Source organism: Hypomesus nipponensis, chromosome 9 (assembly GCF_054491055.1).
Source record: "Hypomesus nipponensis isolate SF chromosome 9, ASM5449105v1, whole genome shotgun sequence".
Classification (NCBI taxonomy): Eukaryota; Metazoa; Chordata; class Actinopteri; order Osmeriformes; family Osmeridae; genus Hypomesus; species Hypomesus nipponensis.
The window spans coordinates 14,769,583-14,789,768 of record NC_140369.1 but is presented as its reverse complement, the minus strand read 5'-3'; the positions used below and the strand labels follow the sequence as shown (position 1 = coordinate 14,789,768).

The 20,186-nt window shown below is 53.4% G+C and overlaps 1 protein-coding gene across 7 annotated transcripts in view; it reads left to right on the top strand.

The window, feature by feature from the left end:
- Positions 1–20,186, top strand: part of kcnab2a (potassium voltage-gated channel subfamily A regulatory beta subunit 2a) — a 76,627-nt gene that overhangs the window by 25,594 nt on the left and 30,847 nt on the right. For 4 of the 7 annotated variants that reach the window (XM_084706059.1, XM_084706062.1, XM_084706060.1 and 1 more), the window contains one exon: positions 197–238. The exons of 1 other annotated variant lie outside the window; for it this stretch is intronic. In XM_084706059.1, the coding sequence (XP_084562185.1) occupies positions 197–238 (42 nt within the window). Of the gene's footprint in view, positions 1–196; positions 239–5,733; positions 6,036–20,186 lie in introns of those variants that run through there. 2 more of the 7 variants (XM_084706065.1, XM_084706057.1) reach the window with 2 other exon arrangements.

Sequence of the window (20,186 nt, the reverse complement as noted above, 5' to 3'; positions counted from 1 at the left end):
GCAGGGTGTGTGTGTGTGTGTGTGTGTGCCTGTAGGGCGTGTGTTTGCTCGCTTGCATCTATCTCAATCAGTAATATCTTCTTCGGCCTCTGCTCTTCGCTAACCTGAGCTCTTTGTTCCTCTTTTCATCCCCCATGTTTCCTCTTTTCTTCTCTGCTCCTCTGTCCACCTCTTCCCTCTCTTCTGCTCACGTCAGCGCTCGCTATGGGAGCCCCAAACGACAGCTGCAGTTCTACAGGTAACACTACCCCCTGTCTTGTCTCTATCTCTCTCTGTCTCTCTGTCTCTCTGTCTCTCTGTCTCTCTCTCTCTGTCTCTCTCTCTCTCTCTCTCTCTCTCTGCTTTGAAAGGTCTGCTCCCATCCCTGCAGACATTTACGATGCACCTACTGTACGTGAGGCTGGCGTCAACTGTAACCTTCATCACATACACAGACACATCAGGGCCCTGAAGCCTGCATCTACACCAGCTGGCGACCAGCCTCGCACATGTCCCTCAGGGTGTCCACATCTTCTGGGTTGTAGATCAGGACGATCACATGGTCAAGTAGTCCTTATAGACATCCTCAGGATACTGTTGAGCAGATGTTCTGGGAGTGTTGTCCAGTCCACATCTTTGGGGGTGGGTGTGGTAGACCATCTTCATGGTTCTGGACTGTGTCTTCATGGTGCTGTGGTATGACATGTTTGGGGTGTTTCTGGACTGTGTCTTCATGGTGCTGTTGTTGTAAAGCCCAGCTGTGGTATACTTGACTCGGCCCAGGGGTGGAGCTGTCCTCCAGCCTGTCAGTGTGTGTGTGTGTGTCTGTGTGTGTGTGTGTGTGTGTGTGTGTGGCTGGCCTGCCGGGCTCTGGATCAGCAGGGATCAGGTTTTATGGCCTGAGATGAGCTTTCTATTCTGCTGATCTGGTTATAAAATCCCTGACATGGACCGGAGTGTTCAGTGAGTCCTCTGTCGGATTTTGATCTCCGTGCCGCCAGCCTTGCAAGTCTGTCCTCTGTCCACAAGTCTCACTGAGGGTCTGGTCTGGTCTAGCCTGCCCTTGTTCCTTCTTTTCTGGGATGATCTTATCTGGTCTGGTCTGGCCTAGCCTTCCCTGGGTCTGGGCTGGTCTAGTCTGGTCTAGCCTGCCCTGGGTCTGGTCTGGTCTGGTCTGGCCTAGCCTTCCCTGGGTCTAGTGGTCTAGCCTGCCCTGGTTCCTTCTTTTCTGGGATGGGTATGTATGGTATGGTCTGATCTGGCCTGGTCTGGGTGTTTTGGGTTGGTCTGGACTGGTTTTGTATGTCCAGGTTTGGCCTGGTTTGGCCTGGCCTGTCATGTTCTTGCTGGGCTCGGCCTGGTCTGGCCTGGTCTGTCCCAGGCTAGGCCATCATTCAAAACATTTCAGCATCTACCCTTCGCAACTTCATGACCGACAATATATCCAATGTCCTCAGCGCTCTGCTAATCAAACTGTAGTTTCATGCATTCCCTCATAGTCTATCCGTCACCATCCACCATGATGTCCTCGAGCACCGTCCAGTATGGTTCCCCCCCAGTCACACACGGCACCTGGTGATCCGTGCCCCAGTGCACAGCATGGAACAGGCCGTCACTCTGCCAGAGAGCCGTGCTGTCAAATGAGTGAGACCCCCGACGGAGCACCAGGCTTTTAGCGTGTAGCCGTCGTTTCCTGCCCCAGAGGCCTCCATCCCGTTTGCTGCATCCAGTTCAAATGGACGGTTTCCTGGAGACGGCGGTCCCCCCCCCCCCCCCCCAACCCCTCCCCACCCCCCTGTCAAGCCGTCACGCGGGTATTGATCATGGTGGGACTGTTTCCGAGGGTTAGTGTGAGGCAACATGTGTGTGTGTGTGTGTGTGTGTGTGTGCGTGTGTTTGTGTGCGTGCGTATGAAGAGGACATGCTGTGTGTGTGTGGTGGTCCCAGAACCGCCTGCTGTCTGTGTTGGAAGCATGAAGAAAGCTAAACGCCTAGCTCCGACCCAGGGGACTGTGAGCATTCATCTGCATTTCTCTGGTACTTCATTGGTCGTAATTGGTTAAGCTGAAAGGGACATTTTGATGTGCTGGTCCTAATGTCTGTGGAGGAAAACCGCTGTTCTGTGGCTCACAATGCAGTTGGACTGCAGGCTAGTGGTTTTACACGTGTGTGTGCGTGTGTGTGCCTGCTGGGTGTGTGTGCGCACCCACATGGTGTGTGTGTGTGTGTGTGCGCGAATTACTCTCAGGCCTCATTACAGGCTGCATGGCTCTTAGTATTCTTTCCTGTGGAACAACAGTAAGAAGGGCTTTTAGCACGAAAGCTTTTGGTGAATTATTCAAACCTGATAGTATTTGCTTCAGTTTGCAGAAACCAGCTAGACCACTCACTGACATGAATTGATATCCTCTCTCAGATGCAGCAGGGAAGGGGGGGGGGAGGGGTTTGGGCGGTGATGGAGGTAGGGAGGGGGGGGGGTGCAAAGTGGTGAGAGGATGGAGGAGGGCGGGTGGGGAGGCACTTTCTCAATCACTAATTGGTTTAGAGGCTTCTTCGTAAGGCCCTCCCAGTCTGGGTGTGTCAGTGTCCTGCAGCTCTCTGTGTTTATAAGAGCACACTGGCACACACTCATGAGCCGAAGCCCAAGACCCAAGGTGAGTGTTAGCCTTCACATGTTGCCTGTGGATGTGCAACCCACTCTTGGTGTGTGTGTGTGTGTGTGTGTGTTGGGATGATGGGTCTGTGTATCAGGAACCTGTGTGTCAGAAACCTGTGTGTCTGTCAGGAACTTTTGTGTGTGTGTGTGTGTGTGTGTGTGTGTGTGTGTGTGTGTGTGTGTGTGTGTGTGTGTGTGTGTGTGTGTGAAAGGGTGTTGTATGTGTTTTGTGGATTAATGAGTGTGTTGTTTTGATTGTGGGTTGAGTGTGTGCACGTTAGTTTTGAGTGTGTGTGGGTGTGAATGTGTATGATGCCAGTGGGTGCATGTTGCCTGGCCTGGACCCCATTCCCCTCTGCATCTCTCTGGGTGGACTTGGTCCAGTGGACTGGAAGAAGCTAACTTTGCTAGACTGCTGTATCACGACCACTCAAGAACATATACCTTGTCAAGTTCCATGGTATTCGTTTGTGCCAGAACCACAGTGATTCCGTCCAACAGCGTCCTATGACTACTAGCAGCTATAGGTAACCTGTGATAGATGGTGATGAACAGATGTTTAATCCAATCACCTGCCAAGTATGTGCCTGCCCTTTTCTGCCCAGGATAGGAGAACCAGTGATAACCATGGATCTGTAGCTGGTGGGATACTGTAAGAGAAGCTCCATGGTCCTGATAGAAGACTAGGGTGATTTATCATATCCTTGTCAATAAATTGACCAGCTCTAATTTGGCAGCTGCACACACACACGCAGAAGTGAGGAAAAAGGTGTGAAGGGTATGATTGCTAGGCTATATGATGGTTATCATGGCTACAATAGGCTGTGTAATTGTTGTCATGGCTACAGTAGGCCTTGTAATTGTTGTTATGGCTACAGTAGGCTGTGTAATTGTTGTCATGGCTACAGTTGGCTGTGTAATTGTTGTCATGGCTAAGGTGCGTGGTGGTCATAATGGCTAGGCTGTCTAGTGATTTGAGTCTGTTTTTCAGCGAAACTTGATCGAGCCTAACCTTCTGGAATGGCGTCTGTGTGTCGATGGTAAGCTGCAGCTGATTGGGTGATGAGGAAAAGGAAAGATGAGAGAGGTGTTGAAGTGTCGGTATCCACCAATAGCTGATGAAAGAATCAATAGCAGCTTTGTTCCAGGGGCCTTCCCCAGCCAGTCCGACCGCTAACAAGTTGCCTGAGCATCAGGTGCTGCTGGTGTTTAATGAATCATCATGTGATTTCTGATTTGAACTACCCGGACTAATAGTCATCAGACTAATAGTCCATGGAATAAAAGAATGTGGATCTTTTAGTGTCGAGTTTATATTGAGCACAAAGAGGGTTTGTTGTAACTATCTGTCAGGTTGCCAGGAAAACTGAAATTCATGAGCTCTAAGATGATTTTATTAACTTGATGCGACTTTCCTAAATCTCGACAGTTTAATCGAGACATCACTCTGCTTTGATGCTGTTAACACAGCACATGCAGGGTCTGATATTGAATCATCGACGATAATCATGTTGGTGATGCAGTGATAGACTTTTGATAATGAGGATAGACCTTTTCTGTGTATGTGTGCTGTAGGTGTGGTGGTTGTCAAATTCAAGTTTGTCGTTGTCAATCAAATACTTAATTTTCAGTGAATACGTGATAATGATGATGATACCAGCGAAGGATCAGTGATGATAATGGCGCTAACGCACTAATAGCTTGGTAAGGATAATGACGATAACACAGTCATAACGAGGATAATCCAGTGATTGATCAGTCTGTGATTGGTGTCACGCGTGTCAGTAGACTGTCTGCTCAGGGTGGATCAATGTCCATTTCCCTGGCCAGGCCAGTCAGCCTGTTTGGTATAGCTAGACTAAATACTGCCCTCTGCTGGACAGGAGAACTGCCTGCATCCAGAGCACTGAAAGCTAAGTTTCAACCCCCGCGCAAATTCCCTCTACCCTTGTGACAATGTCATATGTCGTTTTTGTGGCATTGGCCGTTCGGTGAGTGGTTCTCTATTGCTCGATTCGTGTCAGCTCTCCAATCTGGAATGGCAGTTTAACAGACCACAGTTATGTGAGACTTCAGGGGACAGTGTGGAGATGATGGGAGGCAGTGTGGTTCATGTGTAGAGGCTATTTCGAGGTGACGGTCAGAGTCGATTGGCCTCTTGTTAGAGAGCGACTCTCTGGGCGCTCCAGCCTGCCTGGTTAGAAATGAGACCATCGAGTCCCCAGAACCCTCTGGCTCGGCCCCGCCCCGCGCCTGCTGCATGGCTGCATGTTTCTACTCCCCCCCCCCCCCCCACCATGTCCGCCAGGCCCTCAGGCTGACAGACGCCCCCACGCCCAACCCCTCTTTCTCCCTCTCTCTCTGTAGCTCTCACTCTCTCTCTCCTAGGTCGTCTCCCTATTTCTTTCTTTGTCCCTCTCTCTGTCTCGCTCCGTCTCACTTTCTCATAGGGCGTCTGCCCTGCCTTCTCGCTCTTTTTTTTCTCCCTCACTTTCTCTCCCTCCCTCTCTCTGTCCTCCGTGCTCTCTGACTGGGCCGCACCTGTCCTCTCCATACCCCCGTTTCTTAATCCCCATCCGTCTTGCCCCTTGAATGCACCCTACCTGTTGGTGTAACCCTGCCACTGTGAGCCTGCCCCGGAGGGGGTGGGCGGAGCCAGGCTCTGATTACCGGGTGGGGGCGGGGGTTGGGATGTTTGTGTGTGTGTGTGGTTGGGGTGTGTGTGTGTGTTGGGGGGTGGGGTTAGACAGCACTGCCTCCTCCGTGGCAGCACACTCGGAGCAGGTACTATTTAAGGAGGAGCAGACTGTCGCCTGCCTGTTCCTCCTCTCCTCCTCTCCTCTCGTTGCTCGGCTCCGTCCCTGACCCCACTCTCCTGTCTGCACCTCGACGCAACCAAGAGGGCCGCCGAGGCGACCACAGGAAGACCAGGAACAGCAAGAGGGGCAGCAGCAGGAGGAGAAGGAGGAGGAGATAGAAAGAGGGTAGCGGGGGGCGGGAGGGGGGTGGCAGCGGTGGGCTGAGGGGGGCAAAGCCATGTTTGCGGGGGGCTACGCGGGCGGGCCCCCTGGGGGCCCTTGCGCCGGCAGTCCTGTTACGGTCACGAAAACCTGCAGGTTCCCAAGGCGGCGGTGCCGGGCAGCGTGCGCAAGAGCAGCAGCAGCGGCGGCAGCGGCAAGATGCTGTCCATGTCGTACAGCGAGAGCATCCGCAGCGGGATCAGCCGCTACCACTCGGACCAGGGCCTCAACCAGGCGCCGCGGCCCGCCGACCAGGCCGAGCTGCAGAGGCTGCGGGAGCAGAGGGTCGCCGCGCAGGTCAAGAACATGGAGGACTTCCTGAAGATGAACGGCCTGGCTCTGGAGGAGTGCGTGTCCTACCAGACAGGCATGAAGTACAGGTAGGTAGGAGAGAGAAGGAGAGGGAGGGAGACGAGGGAGAAGGGGGAGGCAGGATGAGAGGTTGGACTGGAGGGGGGGGGGGGTGCCTGTGTGGCCGAGACTCTGAACGGGTGAGCAAGTGGGGACTGGGTTTCAGACTGAGGAGATGCCAGGGAGGGCACCAGGGGAGATGTGGTGACTGTGATCTGTAGGGTACCAGTGGAGAGGTGGTGACTGTGTTCTGTAGGGTACCAGGGGAGAGGTGGTGACTGTGTTCTGTAGGGTACCAGAGGAGAGGTGGTGGCTGTGTTCTGTAGGGTACCAGTGGAGAGGTGGTGACTGTGTTCTGTAGAGGTGGTGACTGTGTTCTGTAGGGTACCAGAGGAGAGGTGGTGGCTGTGTTCTGTAGGGTACCAGTGGAGAGGTGGTGACTGTGTTCTGTAGGGTACCAGGGGAGAGGTGGTGACTGTGTGGGTCAGTACGGAGATGTGGATAAACCAGAAAGAGATGACAATCTTGCGTGAGAGTCTGGACAGTTGGAGCTTAGATGGATAAGTGGTAATAATGTCTCTCAACACCCTGAAGCGACCTCATCATCTCCACGTTCCGGAACTGACTCATTACTGTTCGGTCAAACGACTCCAAAAGCATCTGAATGTGGCTCTCTTAGTAAAACACGTGAATAAATCCACAGGTGAAAGAGCACTCGCGTGAGTACGGGACTCCGTGCAAGCAGGAAGATGTGATCCGCACGCGAGTGGTAGTACCAGCGACCGCGTGGCACTCGCGCTGGAGATGTGGCCGTGCTAGCTAGCGTAGCATCAGTGCAGCGCGTCCACTGCGTCCTCTGGCCGGGCTACTGCTGTGGCAGGCTGGAGGCAGGGGTTTTATTTTAATCATCTAGGTCGCTGCTGGCATATTAGACTAACAGGAAGGGAAGGACAGAGTGGTCCTGAAGGATTTACCTGGCCCCTTAAAAAATCTCCCTCAAACTAACTTTCTCCGCTCCTCTTCCCCTCGCTCGGGGAGCAGGGGAGCCCTCTCCCCTGGGCTCGCCCCCCTGGCTTCTGAGCGCCTTCTGAATGTGTATTCTCTACAGTGAAGGATCCTTCGGAGATGAAGTATCGAGGTTTGATACGATTCATCCGGTGACAACATGGCGGACTCAAAGTCAAGGTTGTGTGTTTATGTCCCTTTTGACACACACACACACACAAAAGCCCTGATGTGCTGTGCAGTCAGTCAGGCACGATGCTTAAACTCGACATTGTTGTTGTTGTAATTGGCTCGTGACCACAGTCCAGGCGAACTGACCTGCTGTCGTCTGAACAGATGCATCTCGTGAGTGCTTCAGTGGTGTTCAGAGCCAGAGGCAGGCTAGCCAGGGCCCTGAGCTGGGTTAGCGGCTGTTGTTGTGACACGGGTCTGGTGATGGATGTTTTCACTGAAGGTCAAAAGGCCGTTCAGAGCATTGTCACGATGTGGTGTGGTTGGCTCGGAAAGGGAGCCAGATATGCTGGAGAGCTTTTGTTGTCCTCAGGCACAACAATGTGACAGCAACTGTGTGTGTGTGTGTGTGTGTGTGTGTGTGTGTGTGTGTGTGTGTGTGCATGTGTGTGTGCGTGTTGCAGCACTGCACTAAAGCTCAGTCAACGTTCCATGACGGTCTAAGGTAATAGCATTGTGATAGGAAAGAGAGAGAGAAGAGAGGGAGAAAGTGTGTGTGTGTGAGAGAGAGAGGAATAGGGAGAGAGGGAGAGGGACAGAGAAGGAAAGATAATTAACAAGGGAAAAATAGATCAGGAGGGACAAAAGGGTGGAGCAAATAAGAGGGAGAGAGAGAGGGGGGAAAATAGATTCAGGTTACCATTAACAGGCACGGTGCCTCGCCCTATAGTCTGACCCACAGAACCAGGTAATCATCCCCGAGAACCATGCGTAAAGCTCTCATTCTCCAGCCATTCCCCATAAAGCCCACAGGCAGGGTGACGTCAGCTCCAGTCCCTGCTTATCTCTCTCCCCTCACGGAGCTTCCAAACCCGGGGTCCCAGCTTGTGTCGTGTCCCCCTTGCTTTCCTCTGGGTCCATCCTGGGGTACAGAGGGACCTTGCGTGGTTGGATGTGAGTCTGGTTTGTGGCGTGACACTCCTACAGTATTGGTTTCTTTCCGGAAACATAAGCTGGTGTGTAGGAGGCTAACGTGGCAGGGCCTCGCTAGCTCCTGTGTCCTCATCGATGGCCATCTTGTAATTAGGACAGTAATTGGGTCAGCGGGTACACGCAACCTCTGACTCCTGCTCATGACTATTTCAGGTGTGTGTTTTTTTTGTTGCGTGGTCGAGATCTTACACAGCGTCACTCTCGGAGCAGGGTGTTCTTGGGGCATGTCTTTCATGCACATACAGTCAGTCAGTCCAAACACTCTGTGAGCCACAGGAGGGTTGCTCCACGAATCCAGGTTGGAGAGGCTAGTACTCCCCATACAATATCCATCTCTCTCTCTCTCTCTCTCTCTCTCTCTCTCTCTCTCTCTCTCTCTCTCTCTCTCTCTCTCTCTCTCTCTCTCTCTCTCTCTCTCTCTCTCTCTCTCTCTCTCTCTCTCTCTCTCTCTCTCTCTCTCTCTCTCTCTCTCTCTCTCTCTCTCTCTCTCTCTCTCTCTCTCTCTCTCTCTCTCTCTCTCTCTCTCTCTCTCTCTCTCTCTCTCTCTCTCTCTCTCTCTCACTGTCAATCACACTCACGCACACACAGTCTATCAACCTCTCTCTTTCTCATTCACACACACAGGTGCAGGTTTAGTGCAGTGAGCACTCAGAGGAATGAAAGCAGCTATCTGCTTACAGCTGACTAGCTAGGATTGCATGGCATCCCTTTGAGCTCCATCTTAATTAACATTAGCAGTGCTTAAACAGGCTGGAGGCCTGCTTACTGGAGTTAACATGAGCCTCCCAGTGAAGGGAGCACACTTGTTCTCCTTCTCACAGAGATCTATTGCTGGGATCCTATCTACCTGTCTAAGGAGGACTATATGCTCTCTGCTCAACAAGTGATTGTAGTGTCCAGTGTTGAGACCGGATACAAGTGAGTGATTGTGTGTGTGTGGGTTTGTATGTGTGTGTGTGTGTGTGTGTGTGTGTGTGTGTTTGTAGTGTGTGTGTGTGACTGACTTTGGAGAACTTTCTCTGGTGTCTTGGAGAACAACTTGTTCTGACCTGGACTGCCAGATGAGGTGGTGGGGTGAGGGAGGACGGGGTGGGGCTTGTAGGGAAGAGGGGGTGATTGGTTGAGGAGGTGGCTTGTATGGAAGGGGAGTGATTGGTTGAGGGAGGTGGCTTGTAGGAAAGAGGGGGTGATTGGTTGAGGGAGGTGGGTTGTAGGGAAGAGGGGGTGATTGGTTGAGGGAGGTGGCTTGTAGGGAAGAGGGGGTGATTGGTTGAGGGAGGTGGGTTGGGCAGGGAGTTGAGTTGTGGGGTGGATTATGGTGATTGGTTGAGGGGGGTAGGGCTGAGGGGGGGGGGGGGGGGCTTGTAGGAAAGAGAGTGGTAATAGGGTAAGGGGGGTTGTGAGGATTTAATGGAGGGGAACCTTTGACTTGGTGGAGGGAGGAAGAGAGGAAATGACCTCAGCTCTCTCTCTCTCTCTTTAGAGTGGGAGACAGAGATATTGATCATGGCCAGCCTGTCTGCATAGATAATCACACAGTAATGGACATTCAACCTTCGTCACATATACATTAATGCACTCACTGTACTCATGCTCTTAATTCATTATATTCTTTTCAGAGAAGGACATTGATGCTACTTTAGTCTCAAGAAAGCTCTCCATTATGTTAAATTTAATTCACTTTAGCAGACACTTTTATCTCCTATTTACCATTTATCGTTGTTTGGGATCTTATTCGATCAATCTCATACTGCAGGATATGACCCCAACAAATCACGTCTCTGGATTTGACTGATGGAACTGTCTGTGACCACAGCAGTGCTTTATTCAACCTCTTGCAGGGAGTGCATTTGACCACTAGGTTGTGTCCACGTTCCACCTCGCCTTGCCATAGCTCTTGAAGCCAGTCATATAGTACCCACTCTCCCTCTGCTATACTCATCCCAGACACCACAGTTTGGACGTTAACTGTCTTTATTAGCTTGCTCTCTTCACTTGTTTCAAGCCCAGTACCTCAGCAGGATGTTCATGATATTTTTCGTTGACTATTTTCTCATATATGGTAGGTGTCATATCAGAATCTAATGTGCTCCTTAAGTGTGAGTATGGTCTTCACCTCTAGGTGGCAGTAGCTCTGCATCAACACCCCTCTGTGCTCCTCTGTGCTCTACCAGTCAGCACAGCAGGACCTGAACTGTACTCATCTGTTCAGAGGAGCATACCTTGGTCTAGCATGTTTAATTCAACATAGTTTGTTCTAGTCCGCTCAGCGAAACATAACTTGCTCCAGTGTGTTCACTGAAGTAAAACGTACTCTAGTCCCTTCAACGGAACAATGTTTGTTCCGATTCATTCATTGAAACATACCAGAAGTATGTTCGCTGGAGTAGAACTTGGCTCTTCAATCCAGCATAGCCTGTTCTGATCTCGTTAGTGGATAGCGATGTGTGCTGTTGGGCTGTGACCAGGCCGTGTGCTGTGCCCAGGCCGTGTGCTGTGACCAGGCCGTGTGCTGTGCCCAGGCCGTGTGCTGTGCCCAGGCCGTGTGCTGTGCCCAGGCCGTGTGCTGTGACCAGGCCGTGTGCTGTGCCCAGGCCGTGTGCTGTGACCAGGCCGTGTGCTGTGCCCAGGCCGTGTGCTGTGCCCAGGCCGTGTGCTGTGCCCAGGCCGTGTGCTGTGACCAGGCCGTGTGCTGTGCCGTGCGGGCGGTGCTTGGACTGGACCATCAGACAGGCTGTCTGTGTGCCAGGCTGGATGGCAGCGTGGGCAGCCCACCCTGTCAGGTCACCTCCTGTCACCGCAGGGCTCCACCCCCTCCTCCACCCGCCCCTGGCCCTCACGCACGCCCGCTCACTATGTACGTCACTATGCACATGTGTACACACACACACGCATACACACATTTGTCACTTTCCACAAATTAATTTTCCACAAATCCACGACGAATGCACACGTACGCAGATTCCCATGTATGTTTGCAAACATCTTTTGTTTGAATACTATGTCCTCAGGCACGGCCATGTTTGCTTTAGTGTGTGTGTGTGTGTTGGTGGGTGGGTAGGTGGGTGTAGTTGCTGCAGGGACATTACTGTAAAGGAATCCTCTGCAGTGTCAGGTTGAAGAGAGCCCCCCCATGTCCCCCCCCCATGTGTACCCCCATGTGTCCCCCATGTGTACCCCCATGTGTCCCCCATGTGTACCCCCCATGTGTCCCCCATGTGTACCCCCATGTGTCCCCCATGTGTACCCCCCATGTGTACCCCCATGTGTACCCCCATGTGTACCCCATGTGTACCCCCCATGTGTACCCCCCATGTGTACCCCCCATGTGTCCCCCCATGTGTCCCCCCATGTGTACCCCCATGTGTACCCCCCATGTGTACCCCCCATGTGTACCCCCATGTGTACCCCATGTGTCCCCCCATGTCCCCCCCCCCATGTGTACCCCCCATGTGTACCCCCCATGTGTACCCCCCATGTGTACCCCATGTGTACCCCCATGTGTCCCCCATGTGTACCCCCCATGTGTACCCCCCATGTGTCCCCCCATGTGTCCCCCCATGTGTACCCCCATGTGTACCCCCATGTGTACCCCATGTGTCCCCCCATGTGTCCCCCCATGTGTACCCCCATGTGTACCCCCCATGTGTACCCCCCATGTGTACCCCCATGTGTACCCCATGTGTCCCCCCATGTCCCCCCCCCCATGTGTACCCCCCATGTGTACCCCCCATGTGTACCCCCCATGTGTACCCCATGTGTACCCCCATGTGTCCCCCATGTGTACCCCCCATGTGTACCCCCCATGTGTCCCCCCATGTGTCCCCCCATGTGTACCCCCATGTGTACCCCCATGTGTACCCCCATGTGTACCCCATGTGTCCCCCCATGTCCCCCCCCCATGTGTACCCCCCATGTGTACCCCCCATGTGTACCCCCCATGTGTACCCCATGTGTACCCCCATGTGTACCCCCATGTGTCCCCCATGTGTCCCCCCATGTCCCCCCCCCATGTGTACCCCCCATGTGTACCCCCCATGTGTACCCCATGTGTACCCCCATGTGTACCCCCATGTGTACCCCCATGTGTCCCCCATGTGTACCCCATGTGTCCCCCCCATGTGTACCCCCCATGTGTACCCCATGTGTACCCCCATGTGTACCCCCATGTGTACCCCCATGTGTCCCCCCATGTGTACCCCATGTGTCCCCCATGTGTCCCCCATGTGTCCCCCCATGTGTACCCCCCATGTGTACCCCCCATGTGTACCCCATGTGTACCCCATGTGTACCCCCATGTGTCCCCCATGTGTACCCCATGTGTACCCCCCGTATCTCCCAATGTTAGCGGCATAGTTTAGAAATGATAAAACAATTCACTGAATCATTTATACTGTACAATTTGTTTTTTCTTGAATGCTGTCCTTGACGTTTGTTAGTTTCCTAACCAAACACTGGCCACTCTGGATCATCATAATGGATCATACTCTTGCTACCCTCTTATGTTTGCATTACAACATGCTTTGTTGCCCTGCTAGCACATCTTGTCTCAGTCCCTACAGTGGGTGTTGATAGCAAGTCCTGATAACCTCCTGTCCAGTTTGCTGGTTAGCTTTGATAGCCATGTTAGGCATGTTTTCCTTGTTAGCTGTGATAGCCTTGTTAGCGTGGTAGCCTTATTAGTTTGATTGCCTTGAAAGCTTTGATAGGCCTGTTATCTTGGTTACACTTCCAACCTTTATTAATTGTCTTGGAGGAAGGTCAGATAATACTTTGGGTTGTTGGGTTTCTGGGATGATCTGTTGTACCTGACAACTTGCTTTTAATTGTCCTATGTATAGATTTGTTCATTTCATGCACCATTCCCCTCTATCATTCGCTTTGTCTGTTTCTTTCTCTCTTTCCATCTCTCTCCCCCTCCATCTCTCTCCCCCTCCATCTCTCTCTCTCTCTCTCTCTCTCTCTCTCTCTCTCTCTCTCTCTCTCTCTCTCTCTCTCTCTCTCTCTCTCTCTCCCCCTCCATCTCTCTCTCTCTGTCTCTCTCTGTCTCTCTCTCTCTCTCTCTCTCTCTCTCTCTCTCTCTCTCTCTCTCTCTCTCTCTCTCTCTCTCTCTCTCTCTCTCTCTCTCTCTCCCCCTCCCCCTCCCTCCCTCTCAGGCCTGGATGCGTAGCCCTCTTTTTCTGCTCTACTTGTTCCTCTGAAGATTCCCTCGTCACTCTGGTTGTGTCTCCTGTATTATTGAGGTTCCCTGGGCAGCTCTGGATCCAGTCTAGCTGAAGCTAGAACAGCACCTGTCACCCAATCTCTCCTCTCTCCTCAGCTCTTGAGTAAGAAGGGCAGGCCGCCGTGAATACGGAGGTCACTGATTTACTGTCTGTAACCGTAGAGGTGGGTATCAGTCCACAGTTAGTGGTACCCAGCTAGCTGACCGTGTGATCTGTGATCCGGCCTGGGACATGGGGGTCAGTGTGGGGGTGGGCCGTGTGTGTGTGTGTCCCTCCTCTGCCTCCCTGGGAGTCGGCCACCCAATCATCTTCCCCCGGGGAAGGAAGCCAGCTGCCCCCCCCCCCCCCCCCCTTCCTAGATCCTGGATCCTGGACCATGGAGACACTTTCCAAATGCCGAGTTGGAAAAAGCTCTTTAGGTGTTTGGCCCAGAGGAGCGAGGCGTCGTATGTTAAGCCTAAGGAGCGACACGACGCTCCAGGTGTCGTGTGTCTCTACCCATCCCTGTCAGCTCAGCAGTGTCACAGGCCTCTTGCTATCTGTATCGCTCGGCTCGGGTTACAAGTAGGAGGTGACAAAGAAAATGTTGATCACTGGTAGTACGAGACCTGCTATATATGATCCCCAGGGCAGGAGTTCTCCAGTTGAAATGGAGTTGAGTGGAAATCCAATGAGAAGGTTTCTAGCTTAGAGTCTTCTCGTGTCTCAGATGATGGTCTCCAGTGTGGTTCCAGGATGGACTGAAGTTCAGTCCAGTGCTTCACACCGTGTTACTCCAGCCCTCGCTCTGGGGGGGGGCTGCATGGCCGCCAGCGCCGCTTTCCTCTGGGCCGTGTGTGGAGCTCACACACACACACACACACGCATGCTAAGATTGCTCACACACTGACACACACACACGCGGTACTCACTTGCGCACACACGCTCACAAACACAGACACGTGCGCACACATAAAGACACACATATGGACTCTCTCGCGCACACGCACACACATGCACACACACAATCAGTGCAGCCCCGCGGGCCCTTCATGTTACGTAAGCAGTGATCCCAGTTCTCTCTACCCAAAAGGAAAAAGACTGAAATCGAATTATAACGTATTTAAATGAGAGCCCAATACATGTTCATGACATTGATATTTTCTGACATAATTGGAAGTGTACTTCAAATGATTTTGTATGTTCACATACTTATTGACAAATCTATAGGTAGATTTGTGCTGTACAAAATGTACTCGAATGTCCCGACTTTCAGTCTCCAGCCTCTCTGTGTGCTGTGTGCTGTGTAAGGGACTGTTGGCAGAGCCCAATGTAGAGGGTTCGACAGCACACTGCCCCCTGCACTGCTGCTGCCTACCGTAAGCTTGGCACCTCCACAGTCAGCTGTATGGGGTGCTGGGGACAGGGCTGTCCGGAGAGCCAGGCAGTGGGGTCGTCTGACAGCATCCATTCATGCTCCAAACACTCTGTGAGCTACAGGAGGGTTGCTCCATGAATCCAGATTGGAGAGGCTAGTACTCCATAAAATATCCATCGTTCTTTTTCTCTCTCTCTCTTTTTTTCTCTCTCTCTTTCTCTCTCTCTCTCTCTCTCTCTCTCTCTCTCTCTCTCTCTCTCTCTCTCTCTCTCTCTCTCTCTCTCTCTCTCTCTCGCTCTCTCGCTCTCTCGTTCTCTCTCTCTCTCGACTGGGTGTGAGATTGCTGCAGAGCAGAGTGATCTAACGACCTGGTCTGTCTCTGCCTTTCTCCAGAGGTGCCTGACATGACCTCTCTCACCCTCTCCATCGACCACCTGTCTGTGTTCTTACCTCCTTCTCCACCCTAACCCCCATACCTCGAGACCGCCTCTCTTCCCTGCCTTTCCCCTGTATTTTTCCAACATTCTGCCAGTCAGCTAGACCCACTGTAGTCTCCCTCCACCCTGACACTCTCTACTGCCTCCTTCCTCTCCACCCTGCCTCTCCACCCTGCCTCTCCACCCTGCCTCTCCACCCTGCCCCTCCACCCTGCCTCCCTCCTCTCCACCCTGCCTCCCTCCTCTCCACCCTGCCTCCCTGCCTCTCCACCCTGCCTTCCTCCTCTCCACCCTGCCTCTCCACCCTGCCTCTCCACCCTGCCTCCCTCCTCTCCACCCTGCCTCTCCACCCTGCGCCCCTCCTCTCCACCCTGCCTCTCCACCCTGCCTCCCTCCTCTCCACCCTGCCTCTCCACCCTGCCTCTCCACCCTGCCTCCCTCCTCTCCACCCTGCCTCTCCACCCTGCGTCCCTCCTCTCCACCCTGCCTCTCCACCCTGCCTCCCTCCTCTCCACCCTGCCTCTCCACCCTGCCTCACTCATTGCTTTGCCAGCCAGTCAGCCTCCGCCAGTTATCTGTCTCTGTCCATCTCAGTTGCTTGGGTCCCTCTCTAATGTTGTTCAATTAAAGCCTCAGTCAGTGGAAATGAAACCTGTCCTGACAGCTGGGTAGCTGTAACACGAGTCTGCATCATTCTCCTACACACAGGCACACACACGCACACACACACACACACACGCACACACACTACACACGCCCAACACACTTCTCACACGTTTGATTCCCCCTTTTCTGGGATACTGCAGCACACTCGGGCCTCCTAGCACATGGGACAGACACAGTCTCTGGAGTTGTTTTGGAAACGGAAGGAAAGGGAGATGAAAAGAGTCGAGAAAAGGGATGGAAAAGAGGAGGAGGGAGACGGAGAGAAAGAGATGCAGAATACTTACCCGCCGGGGAACAAGAGTTATTTTAAGACATTAATACCCCGATTTGATTGCTGGCTTCAAAGGAATCTCTCCTATCTGAGGACGGGAGTGCTAGTCAGTATGTACTTGTCAGCTCAACAGACAGACAGACAGACAGACAGACAGACAGACCTGCTGAAGCAGTCTGGACAGAACCAGACCAAGGTCCTCACTGATCTCTGGCCTAGAGATGGTCTGCACAGCCAGTACACATAAATACATTCAAGATCAGAGGGTTCTTAAATGAAGGGACAGACACAAAACCAGACCAGGCCAGTCTGGAGAGGGCTGAAGGCTGAGGCTAGGGGGAGGCAGGAGGCTAGACCTGGGGCTAGGGAAGGGATGAGGCTAGACCTGGGACTAGGGGAGGCAGGAGGCTACACCTGGGGCAAGGGGGAGGCAGGAGGCTACACCTGGGGCAAGGGGGAGGCAGGAGCCTAGACCTGGGGCAAGGGGGAGGCAGGAGGCTAAACCTGGGGCTAGGGGAGGCAGGAGGCTAGACCTGGAGCGAGGGGGAGGCAGGAGGCTACACCTGGGGCTAGGGGAGGCAGGAGGCTAGACCTGGGGCGAGGGGGAGGCAGGAGGCTACACCTGGGGCTAGGGGAGGCAGGAGGCTACACCTGGGGCGAGAGGAGACAGGAGGCTGGAACTACAGTAAAGAGCTTGGCATCTCAGGCTTTCCCCAGAGGCATCATTATGATATGGCATTATTGATTGGCTAAGCCCCCAGCTGCGCTGAGGGCAGAGCCAGTCATTTGTCAAGCTTTACGTGTGTCTGTGCGCACAAATGTGAAAGTGTGTGTACTGCCCTGCAGCCAAACGCTCCGGACAAGAGCAAGCACGAGATCGTTGTTCCAGTGTATTTATAGCTGTCTGATATTCCTCCAGTCGTCTCCGCCAAGCTGTGTGTGGCGCATCGCCCGGGGCTTCGGCTCGCCTCGCATGCGGACCTGAACCGTGTGATCCGGCCTCCGCCGTAGTCGTCATCCGAGGAGGCACACGTGCGGCTCGGTCCATTCTCTCTCTCTTCCTCCCCCGCACCCTCCCCCTCACCCTCCTCAACGCCCTCGGAGTGATGGAGTGGGACGCTTGGGAGGTCGGCTGGATTGGGGATTAAGCACACCCCGGGCTCTTACTCAGAGAGGGGTGGCAGAGGCCAGGCCTGCAGCAAGCGGGAGGGCGCTGGAGATACGCAGAGTGGGAAGAGAGAGAGGGGGAGGGAGGGAGGGAGGGAGGGAGGGAGGGAGGGAGGGAGGGAGGGAGGGAGGGAGGGAGGGAGGGAGGGAGGGAGGGAGGGAGGGAGGGAGGGAGGGAGGGAGGGAGGGAGGGGGGAGGGGGGAGGGAGGGAGGGAGGGAGGGGGGGAGGGGGGGAGGCTATATTCCTTTGTTAGGCTTAGTTGCTGCTGCTGTTGCTGCTGCTGGCGAACACAGACTATCAGGTGACCCGTGTTCCCCACCAGAAACAATGAACATCAATATGAGCTGATCTTCATTATTTAGTGAGGGGATCTTGGGCCCACAGGACTGTGGTGTCCTCGCATCACAACCCTCCTGTCCGGAGGGGGGGTGGAGGACATGGGCTGTGTGCTTATATCATCACTGTACACCAAGGCACCAAAACGGGTTTGAACCGGGGTCTCATTGACAAACTGACAGCTGACAGGTCGAGGGTAACATTAGACCAAGATGGAATCAGTGTCAGTCAGTAGTTTGAAGTTGGGGTTGTTTGCAGGCTCGGAGAGGGGAGGGGGGGTCAGACAAGGCTACATTGTTGATCCCAGGGTAAGACTTTGAGATATCAAGTTGAGACTCTGCGGCGCGCTAACGCTGATGCCGACTGGCTGTGACCGTCAACAGAGAAACCCAGCACGCGTCAGGCACTGTGCCCCAACCCCTTACTGTCTTACTCACTTTCTCACTTTTGATGTCTCTTTCCATCACGTGTCTCTCTCTCTCTCCCTCTGTCTCTCTCTTTCTCTCTCTTTCTCTCTCTCTCTCTCTCTCTCTCTCTCTCTCTCTCTCTCTCTCTCTCTCTGTCTCTCTCTTTCTCTCTTTCTCTCTCTCTCTCTCTCTCTCTCTCTCTCTCTCTCTCTCTCTCTCTCTCTCTCTCTCTCTCTCTGTCTCTGTCTCTGTCTCTCTCTCTCTCTCTCTCTCTCTCTCTCTCTCTCATTTTATTTCTCTCTTCTTCTGTCTCTTTCCATCTCTCTCTCTATTTTTCTCTCTCTCTTTTCTGTCTCTTTCCATCTCTCTCTCTCTTTCCTTCCATCTCTCTTTCTATTTCTCCCTTTCTCTTTGTGTCTCTACCTTTCTTTCTCTCCCTCTTTCTATATCATATTCTCTTGTTCTTTCTCACTTTCTCTCTCTCTCTCTCTCTCTCTCTCTCTCTCTCTCTCTCTCTCTCGTTTCTCTCCTCCATGGCCCCTCCCTTCTCTCCCGTGTTCATCAGTAACAGTCGAATGGAGCAGGGAGGGTTTAATGTCGTGTGAGGACTCCTGTCCTGGTGTGGATCATTGAAGCATGATTGAGAGCCTTACAGTCATGGTGTCTGGCCGTCATGACTGTGCGCTGCCTCAAGCAACACTCGGGATCCCTGTGGCTCACCTCTCCTCCGCGTCCATCCAGTGGCGTCCCTCCACACGGGCTAGAGAAGGGTTTTGGCGTGTGACTGGGAGGGGTCAAACCCAGGTCCCCTCGTCGCGCTTCAGTAGTCCTGGCGTCAAACTGTAGAGCAACAGGACGTCGACCTAGTCTCGAGTCGTGAAGCTCAAAAGGATTCAGTCAGGCTCTCCAGGGAAATTGGGAGTTGTTTCTGCGAATGTCTGTCACGACTGTGCCCCCCCCCGGTATCACTCAACACCCTCTACAGGTTTCGAACCACTGCTTTAAGAGAAGGGGACATCCACTCACACATGACTGACAGCCGTCACAGCTGTGGATGTCCACCGTCTCCACGGCGCTGTCCATGTTTGATCCAAGCAGCAGTCGGTCAGGCTGACTTCATGCACCATGTACCTATCGATCACCGGCAGATTGCTGTGGACGTATCGATCTGTGCGCAGGTGACGGGCGGCTGGTCAGTGTGATGACGCATGGCTGTATTGATCACCCTGGCTCACTCCGAGGTAATGTGGTGCGTGGATATTCAATCTCTGACAGAGTTGCGCGAGGCTCAGCCGTGATAAGGACAGGAGATCACTCAGCGCCCGGCGACGGTAACCACAGATACGCTTGGCGTTTCCCTCTCGGCTCGGACAGCTGCCCCGTCGCAGCGAGGTGGTTCGGTAGCGGGGGCCGTGTGTCTGGGGTGTGGGAGGTTGAGAGTGCTGTGTGTGTGTGTGTGTGTGTGTGTGTGTGTGTAAATGGGTGTGTGTAAATGGGTGTGTGCGCGCGGGTGGGTGTGTATGTGGGGGGAGAAGGTGTGTTTGTGTGTGTGGGGAGGATTCCACAGCCTTTCCCCCTGGTCTGTACCCTCCCTGGCCTCTCTCCTGGCCTCTCTCCTGGCCTCTCTCCTGGCCTCTCTCCTGGTCTCTGCTCTGCCTCGGCCAAATACACACTAGCAAATCCCAAACACACGTTCCTACACCAGTACGACGACAACCTGGCACCCCGGAGCAGAGCGGACTGAGGTTTCATGTTTCTGGTGAGATGGGGTGAGGGGGTGAGGAGGTGAGGAGGTGAAGGGGTGAGGGGGTGAGGAGGTAGGGCAGGATACGTCTCACCTCACTGCTCTGTTATTCCTGAGTGTGTGTTTTTGTGTGTGTGTAAGAGAGAAACAGCATTTCTTCCTAAGCTGGACCCTGCACACGAGAAGATAGCTGTAAACGGAGGATGCGCACAAATACAAGTGCAGGCACGTACGTACAGTACCCCCTCATCCCACACACACACACAGGTCAGGCAACAACGCTACCGCTTCCTTTCACCGGAGTGTGTGAAATCAACTACATATTTTAGGTTCCGTTTTTAAACCTGCAGTTTTTCCTCCTGGTTTCTATTTCAGTGTGCTGGAGAACAGAAGGTCAGG